The sequence below is a fragment of the Acomys russatus genome, chromosome 20 (assembly GCF_903995435.1).
Source record: "Acomys russatus chromosome 20, mAcoRus1.1, whole genome shotgun sequence".
NCBI lineage: Eukaryota > Metazoa > Chordata > Mammalia > Rodentia > Muridae > Acomys > Acomys russatus.
This window is the reverse complement of record NC_067156.1, coordinates 40,391,744-40,413,116: the sequence shown is the minus strand read 5'-3', so window position 1 is coordinate 40,413,116 and position 21,373 is coordinate 40,391,744. Positions and strand designations below refer to the sequence as shown.

The 21,373-nt window shown below is 43.6% G+C and overlaps 1 protein-coding gene across 3 annotated transcripts in view; it reads right to left on the bottom strand.

The window, feature by feature from the left end:
* The window catches only part of Snx24 (sorting nexin 24), a 136,203-nt gene that overhangs the window by 45,505 nt on the left and 69,325 nt on the right, over positions 1 to 21,373 (bottom strand). For all 3 annotated transcript variants that reach the window (XM_051163161.1, XM_051163163.1, XM_051163162.1), the window contains exons 2-3: positions 16,094 to 16,177; positions 3,574 to 3,678 (exon numbers count right to left, since the gene is read on the bottom strand). In XM_051163161.1, coding sequence (XP_051019118.1) covers positions 3,574 to 3,678; positions 16,094 to 16,177 — 189 coding nt within the window. The remainder of the gene's footprint in view (positions 1 to 3,573; positions 3,679 to 16,093; positions 16,178 to 21,373) is intronic.

The following is a 21,373-nucleotide window of genomic DNA, read 5'->3' as shown; positions in this document are numbered from 1 at the left end:
CTGGGATTACAGACGTGCATCACCACACCCGGCTTACTGCAGAATGGTTTTTGTTTGTTTTTTTTTTTAAACACCATTAGGAATGTGCTTCTCTGCCAAAGTATTTTTAAATGATCTACATTACTTAAATCGATGCTGATGCTATTTCTAAATGATGGTTTAGAGATCAGGATGCTCTGTGTTTCTGAATGAAAGCAGTCAAAACTTTGATAAGCGTGGGCCTTCTTTAATTCTCATTTTCAAACTATTAGTGACCAAAGAAAGAAAAAGAATATGAAACATATAGATGTTAAGAAAGCTTTGTTTCTTTCGATTAACAACTTAGAATGAAATGATTTTTGAAAATGGGTGACTTTATCTTTCTTTCTTAATGTTAGTCTCTTGCTTAAATGTAGCTCCCAGAATGTCCCAGAATCCTCTCTCAGGCTGAGGTAGCGGAATCTACCTGGCTGGAATCCAGGAGCCCAACGCTAGCATGAGCAAAACAGTGAGGGTGTTTCAAACAACAAACAGCAAACACAACTCCCCTGTAAGCAGGAGACTTCGAATGGAAGCATTATTTGCTAGGACTTTAAATATTTATGTTAAAAATGTTAAGAGGCATGGTCCTAGAAAGATGCCTCAGTGTTTAAGAGCACTTACTGATCTTACAGACGACCTGGGATTCGTATCCAACAACCACGTGACAGTTCATAACCACCTGCAAATCCAGTTCCAGGGAACCAGTGCTCTCTTCTGATCTCTGTGCTCCTGCTCACGTGGGGTGCACATAAAGACATGCTCAATCTCAATCTCAATCTCTCTCTCTCTCTCTCTCTCTCTCTCTCTCTCACACACACACACACACACACAGACACACACAGACACACAAAGTGTTAACAAAACAAACAAACCATTTATTCACCAATCAACCAATCAATCAGGGAAAAAGCAGTCTGGTAAACTGTAATATTGATCACTATAAAGTCTTTTCTTATACCTACTATTACATATCTATATTAAATGCTCAAGGGCGAAAATGTTTTCCTAATTTACAAAATCACCAGTGTGTATGAGAAGAGCCCATATTGGGCCGTTGGAAAATAAAATCCCAGCCGCAGGCCAGGATAGTAACAAACATACCTGGGAAGGCTGCAGGGTTTCAGAGCCTGTTTGACCTCAGCCTTTCCATATCTATCTAAAACAGTGGTGTGGGCCAGAGGAAGGAACATTTGCCCTGACCTTTTCAAAAGACAGACTGCCACAGGGGTGACTATGAACTTCTCTAACAGGCAGCAAATGAGATGGAATAGGTAGTCTAGGCCCTACAGCCTTGGGAGCACGGCTCAGAGGCAGTAGTCCTTGGTCAGGCCGTGGGCCAGGCCAGTGCCGTACCATGCAGCTCAGGCTAAGCTGGACTTGCAGGAATGCTATCTGCTAAGATGTGCTGCTGGCAGGCACTCCTGGGGTGCAGTCCAGTCCTGGGGGTGAATGGGATTCTCCCTGGAGTTAGGTAAGTAGTGGGGGGGGGGGGGGAAGAATACTATCTCATCAAAAGACATAAAAACACTAAAAAGCAAGAATTGGCCAAAGCCAAGGCTCTGCCTTCACTTCTACAACATGTGACAGCAACCTCTGCCTAGCTCCTGCTGCCAAAGGGGAAGAAAAGGCCCCCAGTGATGTTCTCTGGGTCTTCAAGTCACTCAGTGACAAGAAAAATGAATGTAAAACACACAGGAGGAAGCAAGCACTCTCAGGCCTCAACCCTCAACCCTACATCTGAGAATAGAAAATCCTAAGCTCAATTTGAGCGTCACTCTAAGTTCCTCTCCGCAACAGATGATTTTATCCACATATTTACATACGAAACACAAACAACTTAAAATGTTTACACTGAGGAGTAATGGAAGTCATGTGTCAAATGCAATGGAGGGAGGCAGTGAGGGGGAATAAAGCTTTCCTCAGCACTGTAGCCGAAGATACACAATATCTGTGGAAAATCTGGCCTACAAACGAAAGCGTGCTGTTTATGTATCCTATCTAATTACAAAGAGCATGCATTCTACCCTTTGCATACAATGTCTTAGGTCTCTTTCCCTTGGTTTTTGGTTGGCCGGTTGCTCTGAAGTGATGCCTGATAGCTCCATGGCACAGAATCTCAGAGAAGGCCACACACTTTCCTGGGACTTGTGACTCCAGGTTCCTTTAGGCTCTCGTTCCTGGAGACACAATGAAGAATCCTTCCACCAAGCCCCACAGCCCAAGAGCAAAACCCACGAGCAACGTCTTCTTTGGAGCTCCTCCGCATCGGTCCAGTCCTCTTTGAAGAGGGTAAAGACTAGGACCCAAGAGAAGGCTGGCAACGACACCTAACATATTCCTTTCCACTGAGACAGTGTCCTCCACTGTATCACTGAGTACCAGCCACCAATGACTCAGACCCAGTCACTCACCGGAGCTCAGTATGGGGACAGGCACACAGGCTTCTCTTCTATATAAGATCTTCCCTGAGGTTGACAATGCTTGAAGGGGCCACAAGGACAATGAAGGAAGAAGATGGCTGTGATGCCAATTTCCCTAAGGTACCACTCTTAGAAGGACCAGTCTTCCTAACCCTTCAATGAAGTCGGCCTCTTAGGTCTTGTTTTAGTTTTTGAGGTAGGACCTGTCTGTGTAGGACTGGCTGTGAAGGAATGTCTGATTCTCCTGCCAAGCATCCAAAGCTCTGGAATTACAGGTGTGCCCCGACACATTGCATCCCAAAGCGCTGGGATTATAGGTGTGCCACTAACACTTTTGCAACCGTCTTTTGTGAGGCATGGTTACTTTCCTCACCCAGCTACAGTCACCTGCACATGTCACTACTCACATGGGACTAAATGTCATGCATGCCTGAGCATTCAGGCCTGTCTGTCCCTGCACCTGCCTGGACCATTTATGCACTTACTGAGAACTTCATGGAATGGGAGCCTGTGACTTCAGAGGGATTGTAAAGCCCAGAGAAGTGGAAAGGGTCCCACCCTCTCCTCTGCCTTCTCTGTCACTCGTGGGGAAGAGACCTGCATTTCATCTCACTCTGCCTGTCCCTTGAGGTGACAGTGAAGGGCTTCCTGATGCATTCCTTCTACACATATATTCCAATTTCACAGAAGTTGGCCCTTTCTCAGGAGCAGTTTCTACACAGCCCTGGTGGGGTTTTACACGTGTGTTAGCCTGCCCCACTGAAGAGACATTGCCTCCCAGGACTCCAACTAGCTTCCAAACATCTAAAACCCAAGGGCTGAGAAAACAAGATTATTTTATCTAAAACACAAAGTAATTTGTACAGCTGAGTTGAAAAATGGACAGATCATTTCAATAGCATTCTTCCAAGGACACTGAATCTTCACTTGACCAAAGATTTAATCCAATAAAAAAGAATCCAATACAAGCTAAATGAACCAATTGGCAGCCACATCTGTAGCAATGAACAGCCTGTATCTTGGCATCTCTGCTGTTGGTCAGTATTTGGTGTCACGCTCTTATAGTCTGAGCCAACGGAGTGAGACACAATGATTCAAGCTCCAGTTCCTTGCAGATCTGAGCATCGCTTACCTGTAAGTATGTTTCCAGGCCTTGTCGCCGTTGTTCCAGGACCTTGGGGACCCAGTTCCTGACGTGTTTGGAAGGGATTTCTGGAGTCTTTATACATTTCTTAAGCTTCCAAGACAGAAGGGAAAAGACGTTTGTTAATTATAATGACACCATTTGGAGGAAAGAGAAGCCAACTACGGACAGTGAACCAAAGCTAAAAGACGCTGAAAACTTTTCCAAATGCTTTTCATGCAGGTGTTCTGACAGCTCAGGCTTCAGGACCAATGGGTTTATGTTTGGTAACTGGTATGGTATGTAATTTTTTCCCTAAAAATTAAAAGTCTAGTGCTTGAGTTAAAGGGGAAGCAAAGTAAGATAGTTTGAAAACCAAATTTGCTTAATAGCAAAATTAGTTCTTTTTGTTTTTGAGACAGGGTTTCTCTGTGTAGCCCTGGCTGCCCTGGAACTCCCTTTGTAGACCAAGATGGCCTCAAACTCACAAAGATATGACTATCTCTGCCTCCTGAGTGTGGTATTAAAGGCGTTCACCACCATGCCTGGCTAAATTATCATGTTTTAGATCTAGTTTTCTAACTAAAGAAAGGAATACAAAAAAACGATTATTTCTGACTACTGTCCCAAGAAATGCCACATGAACTGGAGTACACCACTCTGGGAGGCTCTTGAAATTTCTGAAATAAAGTGAAATTTAAAACATAGACAAAGGCTAACCCTTTGCACAACCCAAAAAAAGCAGCTCAAAGTTTGTTCATGCAAAGTGGAGGGCAGTTCTGAGTTCGGTCTTCCAGGCAGTCTTTTCAGGGAACGGCATTTCAAAAAAAAAAAAAAAAAAAAAAAAAAAAATCCAGGGCTGGAAAGCTGCCTCAGTTGTTCAGAGCACAGGCTGCTGCTCTTCCAGGGGACAAGTGTTCAATTCCCAGCAGCCACATGGTGGCTCACAACCATCTGTAACCCAGGGTTCTGGACACCTTCTTCTGATCTCTTCAAGTACCAGGCACACAAGTGGTATACAGACATATATGCAGGCAAAACACCCAAACACATAAAATAAAATAAAGATTTTGTTTTACAGCTATTCAAGTTTGAGGCCAGCCTGGTCTACAAAGTGAGTCAGGCTACAAAGAGAAACCCTATCTTGAAAACCAAAACAAAACAGCTATTCAAAGTTAAACTAGAGCTGTTTCAGTATGAGGAAACATGTATCTTCAAGAAGTACCAAGTCCTACACCTGGAATGTTTCCACATACAACAAAGGGGATTGTTCTAGATTGGTGAAATTATTGAATAATCACAGGCAGATTGTCCTAGGTTGTCTGAGCAGATTCAAGGCAACAATGAGGACCTTACAATAGGGTAGAGGTTGGTTAGAGGTCAGAGGTTAAAAAGTACGACGCATAGTGGCATACACCTATAGTCTCAGCACTTAGGAGGCTAAGGCAGGAAGATCACAATTTGGAGGGTATCCTGGGCTACAAAGAGAGATTCTGTGTCAAGGCATAAATGTAACTCAGTGACACAGCACACAGTGTTTGCTTAGCATGTACAGTCCCTCGGGGTTAATCACCAGGACCTAAAAATATGTAAGTAAATATATTTCATCACACAAAAAAAATCTTAAATAGTTGTGACTAGCTTTCATGATGGCCTCATCAGCCTCTAGAAGCCAAGAAAAAAAAAATCTGCCTATGGTCTATGGAAGCTTGGAACAGCTACTCAGGGCTTCTGGAAGCTGCAATGGACCTGCTCAGAGCCTGTAAAAGGGCTGCCGCTCTGCTGACCGACTCAATTTTAGTTCGGTTGAATTGATTTTTGGACCTCAAAACCTCAAGCAGTGTGAGAGCATAAATCTGTGAGGCTTTAAGCTACTAACTGTTAACCCCAATGTCCTAACTCATTGAAGACTTACTAAGGTGGCCCCTTTACAGAACAATTTCTCATCCATTTAGAAGGAGAGAATGCATGACTAAGCCTGTGTAGCCAAAACCACACCAACATTTCTTTTCACATTTAAGAATATATTCACCAGTGACCACTCTAGGTTGAATCCTTATGGACCCTGTGAGAAAAGAGCACTGCGAACAGCAGCTCTTCAGGCTCTGGCCATTGGGCTGCGCCCATGTTCGCAACCTCCCTCTATAAAGATACAAGAAATTGCAAAACCCCAATCTGCTCTTCCTTACCAACTGAACTATTAGGAAGGGAATTACACAGCCTCCTGGACACAGCTGCCCGGAGAACTGTAAGCCTGGCTGGAGCCTGGAATCACTGGAGACAACCAGAGGAAGGCTGCTTCCATAGAGAAGACAGCACGGAGACACTGGATAGGTCTTAGGATTTGTCCAACTTCTGCCAGTTAGAGAAAAGAAGTTCATCACTTCTCACTCTTTTGGGCAGAGAAAGGAGATCCTGCGACAACAAAGGCCCCGAGAGATGACTGTGTAACAGCCACTGGACTCCTCCTCCATGTTTCTTGGCACCAGGAACATACCAGCCCCTAATAAAACAGCATGACTAAAAGCCACTTGGGGAGAAAAGGGATTATTTCTTCCTACAGCTTTAGTCCATCATGCAGGGAAGTCAGGCAGGGTAGGAGCTTAAGAGACTGGAACTTACACAGGGGCCATGGAGGAGCACTGCTTACTGGCTTGCTCCCACGGCTTGCTGGTCAACTTACTTTCTTACACCACGCAGGACCACCTGCCCAGAGGTGGAATTACCTACAGTAAAACGGGCCCTCCCAACAAGTTCATATAACTTAATTAATTTATTCTAGTCCCCGTTTATTCTAGTCCACGTTTGCCACGTGGCCCGTTACTTCTCAATATGTCCTGGTATGTCCAGCTTCCTCCATGTCTGGCTGGGGCATATCCTGCCTCTCAATTCTTCCCACATTTCCTATCTCTGCCTGGAAGTCCCGCCTTTGCTCTCCTGCCTTGCTATAGGCCATTTGCTCTTTATTAAACCACTCAGAAGGTGATGGAGAAGACTGAGACAGATGATGTTTCCAGGTTATACTCAAATCTCAGCCCGGTACAGAAATCAGCATTTGAATAATACAAAGACAACCTTTACATACTACACAAAAATATCCCAACAAGGTGTCCATCCAATCCACTAACAGCTCTTAGAGGCCATAAAGTGAGGGAGTATTTCCTTCCTTTCCTTCTTCTACTCTTCACATGCAACGGATGGAGCCAGAACAGACACCTTTGACCACCGGGCACAAGCTCTATAGTATTGGCAATAGTAAAATAATTGATTAATAATGATTACCCTCATGCGAGAACAGAATCCCATCTGCTATTGTCACCAGTGCTTTGCATTTATAATCACTGTCAGCTAAATTTAATCCCCATGAATAGGGGAAAATGGCATTCAGAGTTCAACATGTTAAACTTAAAGTTCTTGATTTCCTAAGTTCCCTTATCATCACTGTGGTCATGTGGCACAGTTGTTAATTAAAATGCAGCATAAATCTACTGGGCAGAACTTGTTTTCCCAGGAGGCAGCAGGATTTGTTCCTGCCAGAAGTGTGAAGCAATGCCTGGAGTGACAGCAGCTATATCGTAACCAGAAAAGTAAAAGTCACAGCCTTAGGACAACAGAGACTGAGGCTTGCACCATCCCTTGGGCTGCCTGCCTTCAGGTTTCCTGAGGACAACAATACTAAATCTCTTACTTGCTTAAGAAAGCTGGCCAAGGTTCTATGATGTACAACTGTAGACAATTCTAACATAAAGGAATCAACCATTGAGGCTAGGCTAGAGAGTTTAGGTGACAGATGCCTCTAGGTATCCATTTAGAGATAATGTGTGAGAAAGTATACAGAATTCTGTGAACCCAGGAGTCTGAAAATTGTGCAAATAGCATTTACAGATATAGAGCTAAGTCAAGGCACATTGAGACTGAAATCCCAGCACAGCAAAGGGGCTTTGGCAGGTATAACGCTCACACTGGCCCGATGGTGTTTCCAACCTACTTAACTCCTTCCATTGTGGGTTGGGTAGAACCTGACTCTAGTGACTCCAGTGGGATAGTTACTTCCACGATTATGTGTCGGTACCCCTTGGTCTCAGCAGACTGCTAGCTTTGAGGAAGTGGCTATGGCTTGAAGTGGCCTCTAGCAGCTAAGAGCCACCTCTGGTCAAAAGTCAGCAGTACAAGCATCACTCCTAGAGATGCAGGCAGAGATCTGTCTGAATGAGCGTAAATGCATAATTACGCCTAGGAAAAGATGGGGCTGTAAGTCTTAGCAGAGCTCTGACTCCTGGCCCATGGAGACTCTGTAACAATTGTTACTTGAAGGTTATGCATTTGCTCCTCTGGTGAATTACTATGCTGCCACAGAATACTAGGAGGGCCAACCCTGAGGGACAAGCAGCGAGTAAGGATGAGGTGAGAAAATGATACACAGGAGTGTTTCCAAAAGGGGACAAAGGGAGGCAGGGTGGCTATGCAAGCCTGACTTCAAGCCCCATAAAAGCTCCACCATCTGTCTTCTCTCTCTATCTATCTCTCTCTCCCTCCCTCTCTCCCCCCCGCCTCTTTTCTTTGCATCTTGATGACACAGCACTGAAAATGTTGTTCCTTTTTGTTTACATGAGGGTCTGAGAGAGCTGATCATGACAGAGACTGCATCCATGACACATTTGGAGGTGAGACTACCCGAAGACAATATGTTTCCAGTAGGGCTCAGTGCTTGCAAGATAAATACTCCTTGTCCACTTCATCTGATGATTAAGTGTCCCAAGACTCAGCTTTCAGGCAAAGGGCCTTTCTGATGTGTGTTGATAAGCACGCATGGGGGCGCGTGCACACACACCCATCCCTTTTCAGTGTGTGACCACTCCCTTTCTGTTTTCACACTGTTAGAACTCACTGAAAACTTACTTACTCCAGACAGACAGGACTCCCTAGCACTGAAGTGGATATTTTCCACAAAGAGGATCAGAAATACTTTTAGCAAGGACGGGAATAAAAAGAATGAAATGAAATCATCAGAAAAAAATAGACATTTTGGGGACAAGATAACCTTCCCATTTACAGTTACTCCAGTTTTCTCAGGGCTCCTTCAGGGATGGCTCATGTGTCCTGTTCTCTCAGTTTATCCCACAGAGCAGGTTTCTTGATCGTCTGAAATGTGCACTTCATTAAAGTGAACAGAAGAGAAGGCAATATTTGACTCAAACCCAAAGGAGGCAGTAACAAAAGATGAGGGTAGTTAATTTGAAAATGAACCAGCCCCGTATTTCACAGAAAACATTTTGAATAAAAGGGTGGTTGGAACTGACAGAAAACAGCTGGAGAGGCATGAAGGATAAAGTATGCTCAGAAGTTTGCAGTGTGGCTAAGTTTCTTGTCATGCATGAGGTCTGGGGCCTACGAGAGCACAGCTCTTCCCAAGCATGGCCATGGAAAGTGATGAATTACTTGGCTGAAATAGGGGTGACTGGGGTATAGGGCTGGGCTGTTCACTTAGGGGTTCAGCCATCATAAGAGCCTGTGCCTGAGGTACAGGGACACCTTGCTACAAAGAACAGGATGGAGTCTTGTTTTGTTTGAATGGAGATTTGTTATCCTGTACCTCATTCTAGCACAGTAGAAGCTACAACGCAAGCAGGATCAGAGAGACCTGGGGTCAAATTTCCAATCACATAACCGCCCCCCCATATACCAGAACACATATGATGTTCTCCAATATCCATACACCAAATAATTAACCTTGTGGAAAATACAAAGGCTAAGACATGGTGTATGTCTTGGGGGTAGGGGATGCAGGGTCAGGCATAGCAATACACACCTGGAATTGTAGCATGTGGGAGACCATGAGCTTTCCAATACCCTGGAATATACAACACAGCAAGCTCAGAGCCAGCTGGAGATATGGGATAACTAAGCTTCGTGTTAAGATATACCTTTAATTGTTTAAGTAGAAATGTCTATAGTAAATGGAACAAGAGTCTCTAGAAAGAAGGAGATTAGAAAACAGGCAGCTGGCATTGAAGAACTTGAATGTCCTGCTTTGTTTTTAATGCACCAGATGGATGGGCATTCAGCCGGGCAAAGACAGGGAAGTGCGGACCTACACAGGACATGCATGGGTGCGGCCAACATGAGAAGCAGTATAAATAGTGTCGGCCAGCAGATAGCTGGAAGTGAACAGGATGATGATGTCTTCAAAGACATCTGAGCATCTCTAATTCCCAGAGCCTAGGAATGGTATTCCTGCACAACGGAAAGGGGTGTTACAGGTAGGGTTTTAATTAGGGATCTTGATACAGGACTGCTATCCGGGATTATTATTGGGATGGGCCCAATGTTAACTTCAAAGGCAAGACAGAACTATATGGGTCAGAGAGGTGGATGTGATGATAGGAGAGGTCAAGAGGGAGGCGGAAACAGTAAAGGAGATGACTGCAGCTTAGAGGACGGAAGGGGGCCGCGTGGAATGTGGGCAGCTGCTAGGAGCTACCAAAGGCAGAAAACAGACTCTCCTGTGGGAGTGCTGCCCTGGCCACCCAGTTAGCACAAGATAACCAGTGTGCCTAGTTTTAAGTTGCCATGTTTGTTGTTGTTATGCTAGAACCGGGAAACTAATACAAGGTCTGGGAGCACTGACTGACCCAGAGAGTCACAGTCTGTGACATGGTAGACAATTCAAGCCCACATCGGAGAGATGCGGCCTTGAAATGCAGGCAAAAGCGAACTGAGGGAAATGTAAGAAGATAAAGAGAAGAGGTGCAGTATAGACTAGCACAACGCTGGCCGACAGTGGTGCACAAGGTGAAAGCCAAATGGCAGGTATTTCAGGGCTGCGGAAGAATGAACCAGCAGCACTTAGCAGCTTTCTGGAAGATTTGGGTATGAAAAAAGGCCAGAAGAATCTTCAGGATTCATAAGCCTTTTCGCTGTGTGTGGGGTGGGATGGGGTGGGGTGGGGTGGGGGAGTATCTGAGTGGTATCTTTAAAAGTATAATCCACAGTAGGAACTTCAAACTCCAGTGAACGTTAATATCCTCCAGGGAACTCGCTTGAGACGCAGATTACTAGGCCCACTACAGACAGGCTGATTCAGTGTGTTGCGTGGTATGAGGTATCCTCACTTTGGTCTTTAAAACTAAAAGAGAACAGAATCAAATACGGAGCACAGCTGTAGAAGAAATGACAAACCTCAAGGGGTGGCCAGACGTGAGGGTGGACACTTGTAATCTCACTTGGGTCCCATTCTTGAAAGTACTAGGCAGGGGGATTGTGAGTCTAAGGTCAGAATGAACTACGTAGTGAGACCATGGCAAAATAAAATGTTCAGAAGCAGGAGATGTAGCTCAGTGGTAGCGTATTCACGTGGCACATACAAAGCCTTGGCTTCACCCTCAGCATGAGTCAGACAGAGACAGGGACAGAGAGAACCCAAAAGGATAAAAATTGATATCGTTGGAAAAATAAAAACAGAAAACTGTTTTTTTTAATAGTATGTACACCCAAACTAAAATAACAAGATACATTTCGTGGGATTAGAGCAATGGCAGCAACTAAAAGTTTGCATTGCTTTTCCAGAGGACCCAAGTTCTCCCAGTACACATGTCAGGAGGCTAACAGTTACCTATAATTCCAGCTCTAGGAATTGGATGCCAACTTGTGGCCTCCACAGCCACTCACACACATGTGACAGACACTCAGGTCCACATGCAAATGATAAGTAATTATTATCATAGCCAAAATTAAAGGTTGCTGGTGAAAAATAAGCAGGTGGGCAGTATTTTAATAATCGGCGACACAAGCTACTAAGCAGACCTGAGACCCTAGTAAATGAGAAAACACAGAAATAAAATAACTCAAAAAAAGGGGAGCGAGGGAAAGAAGCAAACAAACAAACAAACAAAAAATAAAATTAAAAAAAAAAAAAAAGAAAAGAAAGAAGAAGAACAACAACAAAAATGTTCACCTAAATAAACTAAAAAAGTATCACTTGGTGCAAACGAAGACGTGTGCTTCCTAAGTAAATGTCTTTGATAGGGATAATATTCAAAGCAGATAAGCAGCTATGAGCTTACACAGCCCACCTGCTTCCGTAATACATGCCAGGGGATTTAAAAAATATGCATATCCTTTGACAGAGAAGTGCTCCTTTTGGTTATATAGCTTGCTATGCAGGATTTATTTTTAAAATCCAAGAACGAAAACAGTAATTTCTAGATTACTAGACGCTGAGCCAGGATGTGCAGGTAACCATGGGACACTCCCCTTGTCGTCGCTCAAAGTTGCTAGAAGATCTAGCTTTATGCCCAGAATGGTGGATGCCTCATGCCTGTGCTTCTAGTGCTTGGGAGGCTGAGGCAGGAAGATCATAGTAAGTGCAAAGCTAGCCTGGGCTACACAGTGAATTTTGAGAAGAAAATATACAGGGGAAAATGTAACGAGGGCTCTATCTTGGTAGTGGAGTACTTCTAGCAGGCAAAGGCACGGGGGTTGGGATCCGGCAACCTTCATCACCACCAAAATGAGAAAAGTAGAAAACAACAACAACAACAAAAACCCAAAAACAAAAAAACAAAGAACGAATTTTTGAGAGAAGTTTAAAAATACATCCCTGGCTACAAGGGTAAGTCTGACCTAGTCTTCCCTGGAAACTGGTTGCTTGCAAGGAACTGAGATGGAAACCACGGGTAAAAGTTCCTGAAGACCCGAGAGATCCAGAAGCATTACCAGTCCAGGTGGTGGTGCTAAAGTCTTTGTTTGGCCCACAGGAATCTCGAATCCCTCACATCAAGCAACTGAGCCAGGCCATGTTCGGGTTGAAGACTTTGGAATCTTTCGAGCTCACCGAGATCTGAATTTATGGCTCTCACAAGCTTCAGGCTAAATGGATACTTCAGTCCATGGCTGAGAGGTACTGCGTGTGTCAGGAGAGAGGAATGCTCAAGCCCGAGGAAGCCACGAAGACCCTGGAACTAGACTAGTGTTAGGGAGTGAAGCCAATTTCCAATCCATGTGACTTGTGCCTCCACACAGATTAGGCTCTGTCTGGAGGTGGGGTGGTTCTGGCATGCTTTTTAACTCTCTTATATCCTTTATAGTCTACCGAGATGTCTCTGGGATCCCTGCCTTACAGTGAGTTCTGATGTGTATATCTCTTTCCAAGGTTGCTAACAAAATAATAAAATTTAAATAGTTAAAAAAATGTTCCTAATACTAACCAGACAAGCTCAAGTAGTTTCTTCCTCAAAACTAGTGAGAACAACCAAACAGGAGGCATTAGTGTGTCTGTGGGGCGTGAAGAAGAGTGTTGAGCCCACCCTGGTAACGGTGTGAGGGGGACCACCCACGTGCTGTTCTGCAGTCAGCTCAGGTGCACTGCTGAATGCGTTCATTGAGAGAGCAGAAGACAAAACATAAGGAAAATCAAGACAGGTGTGGAGCGAACGTCATAAACTGAATTTTCAAGAAAACTGAATGACAGAAGATGATGTAAGTACAGTTAGAAGGAGGCATTTTAGTAAACATAATCATATCCTATCACAAAATTCACGTGTGGAAATTGGGGGAATCAAAAGTACCAGTTAAAGGAGAGGGCTGCCCATTGGGTAGCAGCGTGGGGAAAGCTTGCACAAGGCACCCTGTTGATTCTTACCTGCTCTGGGTGCTTCTAAGCAGTTTTTACAGTTAAGATTATAGATCGATGTGTAACTATTTCTCACTGCTGCTTGTGTTTGCCTTTCGGAGTTGCCTTTCCACCAGTTCTAACACAGCAGTGGCTGCCCCCTCTCTGCCATACATAAAGTACAACAGCCTGCCCCGCCCCCAAAGCTGCAATATCCAAGTCCCTATAAGCATGGCTCAGATTCTATGGCAGAGATCCGAGAATTTCTACTCTGTTTACTCTAAGCTTCATTATGAAATTCTGGATAAAGTTACTAATGGAGCTGCAGATATTGAAAGAATAAGTCCTAAGAAGTGCAGGATTTTGGGTTTTTTGTTTATTTGTTTGTTTGTTTGTTTGACAATGCTCGATTGCAGAGGAGAGAGAAAACGAATTGTCCCAGAGCAGGAAGAGAGCAGACGGGCCAGCCTAATTGGCAGTCTCCCTGCTGTGTCTCTTACAGAGTTCCTCCCCACCCCCACGCCCCACCCCCACACTCCCACCCCCTGCAATCCCCCAACCCCGGTATCTAAAGAGCTCAGCTGGGCTGTGTTCGCCATAGAGTACTTCATGCTGACCTAGTGTGTTAGAAAGGGCTTGCACCTGACAGGCTGCCCAGGCCAGACTGGCTGGGAGAAGCTGAGAGGGGGCTTAAGAGAGGTCCGGTCTACACCTTCAATAGGGGACTGGCCTCACCAGGTACCTAGCAGAATTTCCTTGCTCTAAAAACCAAACAAAAACAGAATCCCACAAGAAAGAAAGAAACCCAGACATCATGTGTGTTTCTCTCTGAGGTCCGGTGGCTGGTGCATCTTAAAAATCTCCTGGCAACATCTGAGGGAAGTCTGCAGGCACTTACTTGCCTGGTGTCTCTAGGAGGGAACCTCAAATAGATGAAATTCTAATTGGAGAATTAAATTCATTTAATTCTATCAAAAGTTTAGAGCACCTCTAAAGAGAAATAAGGAGGTGAGCCTGGGGGTGCTTGCCTTCAAGCTCAGAACTTGTGTTCTAACTCAGCCAGATTTACACAGTGAGACGCCATCTAAACTTAAACAAATAAATATACAGAGAGGGAAACAGGTTTGCTAACCTTTCAGTAATGTCATGTTAAGGTTTAGACTTAATTCTCTATTCTCTGATTAAAGTGGGAAAACTTTTTGTAAAATGCCAAAAGCTTTTTTGTTTTTCCATATGAAGTTCAGAATTGAACTTTCAATGTCTTTAAAAAATTGTGTAGTTATTTTGATAGGGATTGCATTGAATCTGTAGATTGCTTTTGGTAGGATGGCCATTTTTACTATGTTAATTCTCCCGATCCATGAGCAAGGAAGATCATGCCATCTTCTCAGGTCATCTTCAATCTCTTTCTTCAGGGTTTTGAAATTTTTTTCATACAAGTCCTTCACTTGCTTAGTTAGGGTAACTCCTAGATATTTTATATTGCTTGTGGCTAATGTGAAGGGTGTGGTTTTCCTAATTTCTTCCTCTGCAAGCTTGTCATTTGTGTATAGGAAGGGATCTAGCCAATGGTCAGAATATTCTCCACAGTTGAGTGGAGAGTGTGATATGACTTTCTCACGTACTCTGGTGCCTCACATTTGACCATGTCCCCTGGAGGGGGAGACCTGGTGGCACTCAGAGGAAGGACAGCAAGTAGCCAAGAAGAGACTTGATACCCTATGAGAATATATAGGGGGACGTAATCCCCCTCAGGAACAGTCATAGGGGAGGGGAATAATGGGAAAATGGGGGAGGGAGGAATGGGAGGATACAAGGGATGGGATAAACATTGAGATGTAACAAGAATAAATTAATAAAATAAAAAAAAAAGAATCTTAAGCTCAAAAAAAAAAAAAAAAAAATGCCAAAAGCCTTAATCCAGAATCAACACATTATGACACTTTAATATAGAGATATGTCCCAGAAAACCTATGTAGGCATTAAAAAACATAAAATTAAACCTCTGCTAACTTAATATACTTCTAGCTTCTTGCCCAAGTATCTAACTATAGCATGCATTCTGTGCATGTATGTATTTCACACATATATTTCATGTGTGTGTATACACATGCATATATACATATATGATATATTCCTGAAAAAAATGATCAAGTTCTGACTCATCATTTATGGTTTTCTTCCAGGAAGTCTCATTAGGTATTTCAAGCTGTTATGAAAACGTTAGCACCCAAATAATTCACAACTCACAAAAAATTAAGCCTGGGTTGTTTTGTTTTGTTTTGTTTTAAGTATTCATTTTCAATTCACTAGTGAGCATTTCTTCCTGAAACTCAGTTGCTTCTTTTGCCTTTCTGTTTCTTTAATCTACAGCTTTGAAATGCACCCTGGAGCCAAGGCCTCAATCAGCCTGGTACAGTCACTCTTCCCACGCAGAGGACAGCGGTGGGCTGGGAGCCTCACTTCCATGTACCCCACGTGAACACACATGTACACATACGCAGCCCTGTATCGTTAAATGCCTAGGTACATGGCATTTAAAGTGAATTTAATAAATTTCTTCTTGTATAATGACTTCTTGCGTCTCTTTTCCTTTTATAAACAGCATTAAGTGCATTTCTTAGGCAGAAGAGGGCATTGGCTTTACTCATTATAAACCTTTAACCCTGGATGCGGCACACTGCAAACAGATTACCACCTCAGCTTTCTGTAAGTGAGCAACTGGAACCGGAAACCCGCTTATTTAAAGCTAAAAATGAAACACACTGATTGAACAATCTATTTTAAAATAAATTGAATGCCGTTATGAAGAAACTATATACACCGCAGACAGCAATGCTCTGAGGATTGTAGAATGGAGTCTTAATGTTACACCACAGGCCATACAGAGAAGAGGAAAAGCATGAAACCGAAGGTTACCTTTTTGTGCAAGGCGTGGAATTCGCTGTACCTTTTTTCAACAAAATGTTTTCTTCCATTCATTAGCACTTCTATTTTAAACACCTAAGGAAAAAAAATTAAAGAGATTAATTCTGCTAGCTCGAACCCCTCAGTTGTCGATGTGGTAAGTTTGTGACCGTGATATATTTCATCCCTTTAATTACAGAAGCCGATTCTCCCCAAACCCAGAAGGCTCAGGAGACCCTGACCCAACAGCACTGATTAATGAGCCCTTGAACCAAATGCTCGCTCACTAACTGCAGCAATTCTCTAAGAATGTGTCTACACAAGGCAAACTTGGGTGCACTGAAATGCTAATTCACTTTTTTTAATGCACAGAATCTCCTCCCTTGAAATGACTTCATCAAATGACTATGATGGCACAGATCTGATAGTGTGATGCAAAAGCCAAACTCTGAGGACTGGGTCGCCCAGCAACCTGTCTGGATGCTTCGAGGAAGGCGAGTGTGTCATCTGAGACAATCATGCAAACAGCAGTGCCTTTTAGGTTAATTTCTTCCTAACCTGCATATTCGTCTCTAGTCTCAGCTGGGCTTATCCTGCTATTTGCAAAACAGGGCAAATGTGGGGAGGGCTCCTTTTCCCTGCATGACGTGAGTGACAGCTAGTGCTCCCGCTTGCAGAAGGTTGACAGGCCAGATGCAGAGGCGCTCTGGGCACACTAATTAGTAGGCACTAACATGACATCGTCTTGATTCTTGGGTCAGTCGGGTCAAGACTGGGAACAGGGATGAAAAAGTATTGTAAGCTGCTCATGAAAAACCAAGCTCCTCAGCTGCAGAAGGGAGGGGTTCCCAGTAGGCAGGAAGGACCTGGTGTTATCCAGAGTCTCTGGTTCACCCTCAGTCTGCCAAGTGAGACTTTATAAATACCAAGATGAGAGAATACTGGCAAGCTCGGGTCCCGGTTTTAGCCAACCCTTTGGAAAAGAATAAAGGCCATCCCATAGTACAAAACAGAAACAAAACTCTACACTTCCATCAAAAATGTACTATGCAGTCACTTTAACATGGGACATAAAAGGTTCCTTACTTTTATTATGAAATCAGAGCCCAGTGGTGCTGTATTTCTGCTTTATATGTAAACATAACTATTCCGAGTCCGACACTTTTGCTGTCTTTGAGTCATATATTCTTCCATTGTGAGACTCAGTTAAAGAAACCCACTATCCAAAGATATACTGGAAATATTTTACCACTGTAATCAATATTTCGTAGAGTTCACTCATTTCTTCAAGAATTCTCTGTTTGCCAGGTGCAGTGGCGCACACCTGTAATACCAGCATTTGGGAGGCAGAGGCAGGCGGATCGCTGTGAGTTTGAGGCCAGCCCGGTCTACAAAGCAAGTCCAGGACAGTCATGGCTATACAGAGAAACCCTGTCTCAAAAAAAAATTTCTTGTTTGTTTTGTTTTTCCAGACAGGGTCTCCCTGGCTATCCTGGAACTCACAGCGATCTGCCTGCCTCTGCCTCCTGAGTGTGGCTTCTTCAAGAATTTTTTCTCAGTATTTTTCTTTCGTGATTTAAGAAAAACATTTTCTTTTAAAATGTGCATATGCTTCAACCTCTCAGATGCACATCCACTGCTTCTTAGAAACACTACTATTTACTAATTCATCAAAGAAAATGATCCTTCTTCCAAGAGCCTGTGAGGACGAGAACTAAGAAGTTATCTCCAGAAACAGAGGCAAGAGGCAGGGCACTCCATCCTGCGGCCCCCTTCTTGGTGTCAGGGCCCTGATTTGATCAAAATCAATGTGGCGACAATGAAAGTAGTTTCTATCTGCTGAGCTGATAAAATGGGCCAGCTCTGGTGAGTTAGGCACACGACCCCTTTAATTGGCAAGGCTGCTGAAGAACTCATCGGACAGAGACAAGGCTCAACCTACTGGGTCACTGTCAGACTGACCCTCTTGAAGGCCATAGGTAAGACAGATGTTCTGGCTGCCTCAGGAACCGATATCCCATCTCCTGCCCAAGATGGTTCTGTCTCCAAGTTCTACAGTTACTCTTCACAGACAGTAAGCTCCCAATGGAGGCAGAGGGTGGGGGGTGAGGCACCAATATAATGGAAGTTTATAACAAGTGTTAACACTATTATTACATTGTCCTTAAAAATACAGAACGTAGTACTCAGTGCTGCTGAGACTTTTTTCCTTCTGGGTTCTGGGCAAACATTTTTGGAAAGCAGGTTGCTTAGCCAGGATGGAGTCAATTCAGGGCATTCTCTTAGTATCTCTGTTACATAGAAAACCCTTTTCTCACTTTGTTGTCCTGGAAAAGTTCTGGTGTGAAAAATACTCGAGTGTGAGAGATGTCTTAGGACTCAGAGAATAGTTGTGTCGTAGGCACCTCGCCTAGTACCTGCCCTTCAGCTGGTAACTGACTTAACACATTCGCAAGGGTTTCAGTGAGCCTGGCAGTTGTCCAGCTAGACATAGCAGGGAAGTCAAGCATGGGACTTGACAGGAATGTTAGACAGTGTGTAGGGAAAGTCTCCTAAGGACAGGCAGGGAAAACTGTACCTGAAAGTTAGTATTTGTAAGAAATATAAAAATATGCAGCCTACAAGCAAGATAAAATTCAGTTTGGTAACCAACTGAAAAGCAGCAGGAAACGCAATTTATAAGGAGAAGAAAAACCAATAACAGATACTGATTCAGAAAAGACACAAGACTAGGGGACAAAAGCGTTCATTGATACTCTTGTTAGGAGGGAACGTCTTACTTTTAAGATCTGGGCTGAAACACTAAGTGTTAAATGGAGATGGGGAAGCCATAAAAGAAAACCGAACTATGGGCAGGGAGCGCTTAATGAAATCACAACATCTGGACATGATGCGTAGCAGACTAGTCACTGAGGAAGAAAAGGTTGGTGTTGAGAATCTATCAAACGTGAAAGAAGCGTAAAGGGGAAAACAACTAGAAAATAAAGAAATGGTATCAGTGAACTAGTAAAAACTAAACAGAAAAACTGTACCTATAAACTGAAGTCTCCAGAGGAGAGGAGAGACTCAAGCAATGAGGGTTAGAAAGTAAGGAAATGTAGTCAAAGAAATCGCCGCTGTTCGCCATCCCAACTAAATAGAAAATATAGCTGGGTAAGGTGGCGCATGCATGTAGTTCCAGCACTTGGGAGGCAGAGGCTCCCAAGAGGCAGATGGATTGCTGTGAGTTTGAGGCCAGCCTGGTCTACAAAGTGAGTCCAGTACAACCAAAGCTACACAGAGAAACCCTGTCTCAAACAACAACAGGAGGAGGAGGAAAGACCAAGCCAGGCGGGAGTAGTGCATGCCTTTAATCCCAGCACTTGGGAGGCAGAGGCAGGTGGACCGCTGTGAGTTTGAGGCCAGCCTGGTCTACAAAGCCAGTCCAGGGCAGCCAAAGCTACACAGAGAAACCCTGTCTCAAACAACAACAACAAGAAGTGTACAAATCTGGAGACACACACACACCCTTAGGAAAAAAAAAATAGAACAACAAAACAAAGGCATCATTGTTTAAAGCCAGTGGGACAGAGAAAATCTGAAATGCAGCTGAGAAAACAGACACTACCCAGAAAAAGAACAAAGATGAAGCAAATATATTATTATTAAGGTTAATACACATATGTGTAATTTATACTTTAAAAGATTTGAACTGACCATCACGGCAAGCCTACTCCCAACTCTACTTACAGTAAAAACTCAATCCTCACAGCAGTCCCATATGACAGGTACCATTGTCCCACTTTGAGGTTAAGACAGGAAATGGGGAGATCACACAATTTGACTGCTCTTTCAACCCACAGTTTAGCTCTAGAATTTCTCCTAGCTACAGTATTACACCGAGACCCATTGGGCAGACTCACTTATAAAGCCCCAAGTCTCCAAGATGGAGGTAGGAAAAACAGGAAGATCTCAGTGAGTTCAAGGACAGCCTGGTCTACACAGACAGCTCCAGGACAACATAGAGAGACCCTGTATAAATGCACAATGCACACAATTTTAGGAGAGGCTTTAAGTGAAAAAAAATATATGACAACTGAATTTAAAGTTAAAAAAATACATTTTCCTTATTTAATTTTAAATAAAAAATTCCTTTTCTAAAATACTAAGTGAATAAAATAATAAATACTATTAATTAATTGTACTGTTTTGGGGTTTTTTTAAAGGCAGTTTTTCTCAAATTTTTAAGGCTAAGTTTCATAAATTTTAAATAAAAACCCTAAAGTATTGCTACAATACAATGTTTATATTTGCATGCATTCAATACCTGATTGTATTTATGTGTTTGGGAGGCTGATGGGCACAGCACTATAATTCTTTCAGGAAAAAAAAAATCATGACAGCAAACAAGACAAAAAAAAAAAAAGCAAACTTTGGTTAGGAAGGTTACGTGAAAGACAAACTAATCAACGTAAAATTGGAAGAACTCCTGATCAAACCAAAAACCACTGGAAGGAAGAAGAAAACCAAAAACAAAAAAAGTCTGAGGTTCCTGAGAGCTTGTGTGATCTGAGTGAGAACAGCCCCCACAGGCTCCTGTGCTGGAACACTTGGTCCCCACGTGGTGGTGGCTCTTTGGGACTGATCAGGAGGTGTGCACTGGGGGTGACTCCCGGCATTTTCAGGGTGCTCCCTCAGTTTCTTGCTTGTGGATCAAGATACAAGCTCTGGGCTGTTCCTGCTGCCATGCCTTTGCTCCCCCACCATGGGCTCTAACTGTCACCCCAGGAAAAACATACTTTCTTTTGTGTTGCTTTGGTCCTGGTCTTTTGTCACCCTAAGCGGAAAGAAACTAAGGCAGTTTGCCAGACCCAGGAAGGAAGATAAGCCAAGGACAGCCACATCTATTCACCAGAATTTTTTTTTTTAATTACAAAAACAACAAAGTATTGCTGATACACACACAGCTTGTGTTGTCAACTTGACACAGCTGGGAAGAGGACCCCTGAACAGAAGAACTCCACCAGATGGCCTTTGACCTTGTCTATGGAGGCATTTTCTTAATTGCTGAACAATACAAGAGGGACCACTCCACTCTGAGTGATGCCGAACCTAGGTAGGTGGGCCTGGGCTGTGTAAGAAAGGACGCCTCCGAATGCCAACCTGAAGGCAGCCAGGAGGCAGCACTTCTTCAAGGTCGGTCAGTCTCTGCCTCAAGTTCCTGGCTTGGCTTCCTTAACAATGGACTATAACCGGTAAACTATATATGCCCTCCCTCCCCAAGCTGCTTTTAGACTAGCCGCGGTACGTACT